A 1327-nucleotide genomic window follows, 5' to 3' on the forward strand; every position below is an offset into this window, starting at 1 on the left:
AGAAAGCGAGAGTAAGACAGCGAGATAGAGAAAGAAAAGAGCTGTGCTTTTGTTTCCCGAGCTCGAGTCCCGTTCCTCCTGATCTCCCTGAGAAAATTCAGTTCAATACTTCTTCTCGTTACTCGTGTGTCTCCCCGTTTGGGAGGAGGGTGAAAATGGACTGAACAAGAGGGAGGAGAAAAACCCCGGCTGAGAGAAAGAGAGGGAAATAGCTACAGTCCGTAGCCAGACTTCGCCTGCTTATTCAGCGCTGAGTGCTGCACTGCGCCGTTTCCAGTTGTGGGATGTTAAGATTCGCCTTTGGCTACACTTCTCCCCACTCTCTCTCTCTCTCTCTCTCTCTCTCTCTCTCTCTCTCTCACTCTACATAAGAGGACTCTTTAAGTGGGGGCATTATAACGCTTCATTGTTTCTATGGAAGGTGAGAGTGAGAGAGTGGAAGGAAGAGGAGAGGAGGGGAGGAAGCGGGGGGGGAGGAGGAAAGAGAAAAGGAGAGGGAACAAAGAGAGGATGTGACGAGAGAGAGAGAGAGACAAGGCAGACCTATTAGCCCGGAGCCTGAAACACACACACAGACACACCAACTCTCACTCACACACACACACACACATACACACACACACACTTGTACACTCCTCCAGTTGTGCGCTGCACCAAGGTACCAGTGAGTGGATTTAGCTTTAGCCATCTGGTGGAGTGCAGAGAAAAGCTCTCTGCTGCACGGAGGGGATAAGGGATAGGACGATGCAGCACTAAAACACAGACGGACACAGAAAGGCAAAGAGTGAAAGAGAGAGCGACACACACGCGCGCACACTGAGACAGGATGGCCACCGCAGTGTTCCAGGTAAGGAGCGTGGCTGTAAGAGGGGGAAGGAGCTGCTGCCTGGCTGCTGTTGGAGCGCCTGGCTGTCCCAAGTGTTGCCTGCGCTGCGCTGTGTTTCCCGGCTAACCCTCTGCAGTATGGACTGGCTTTATTTGATAGGGAGAAAGAGAAAGCTGTACTCTTAGATCTATGTTTGTTTTTTAGCATTTATGTAACCCGGCAGAGGTGCACCACCAGTTTATGTTTGTAGGTTTCACTTTATGTTTGTTTTTGTACAGCAGATGTGCAGTTTCTGTGTACATTTCTATGGATATGTGTGTCTAAGAAAGAGATTACAATCATTACATATCCGTGCATAGCGCTGCTTGTAGCATGTCCCCTGTAGCTGGTATGGATGACAGGAAGAATGTCAGAGGGATAGATTGTAATTTGGGTTTGTTCGTATACTGTAGACTGTGTGTGTGTGTGTGTGTGTGTGTGTGTGTGTGTGTGTGTGTGTGT

General features: G+C 49.2%; 1 protein-coding gene across 9 annotated transcripts in view; it reads left to right on the forward strand.

The window, feature by feature from the left end:
* Window positions 1–1327, forward strand: part of tns1b (tensin 1b) — a 231673-nt gene that overhangs the window by 101846 nt on the left and 128500 nt on the right. Inside the window, exon 1 of one of the 9 annotated variants that reach the window (XM_032528895.1) lies at window positions 568–847. The exons of the other annotated variants lie outside the window; for them this stretch is intronic. Coding sequence (XP_032384786.1) covers window positions 827–847 — 21 coding nt within the window. The 5' untranslated portion in view covers window positions 568–826. Of the gene's footprint in view, window positions 1–567; window positions 848–1327 lie in introns of those variants that run through there. 9 annotated transcript variants of the gene reach the window in all.

The sequence above is a fragment of the Etheostoma spectabile genome, chromosome 11, assembly GCF_008692095.1.
Source record: "Etheostoma spectabile isolate EspeVRDwgs_2016 chromosome 11, UIUC_Espe_1.0, whole genome shotgun sequence".
NCBI lineage: Eukaryota > Metazoa > Chordata > Actinopteri > Perciformes > Percidae > Etheostoma > Etheostoma spectabile.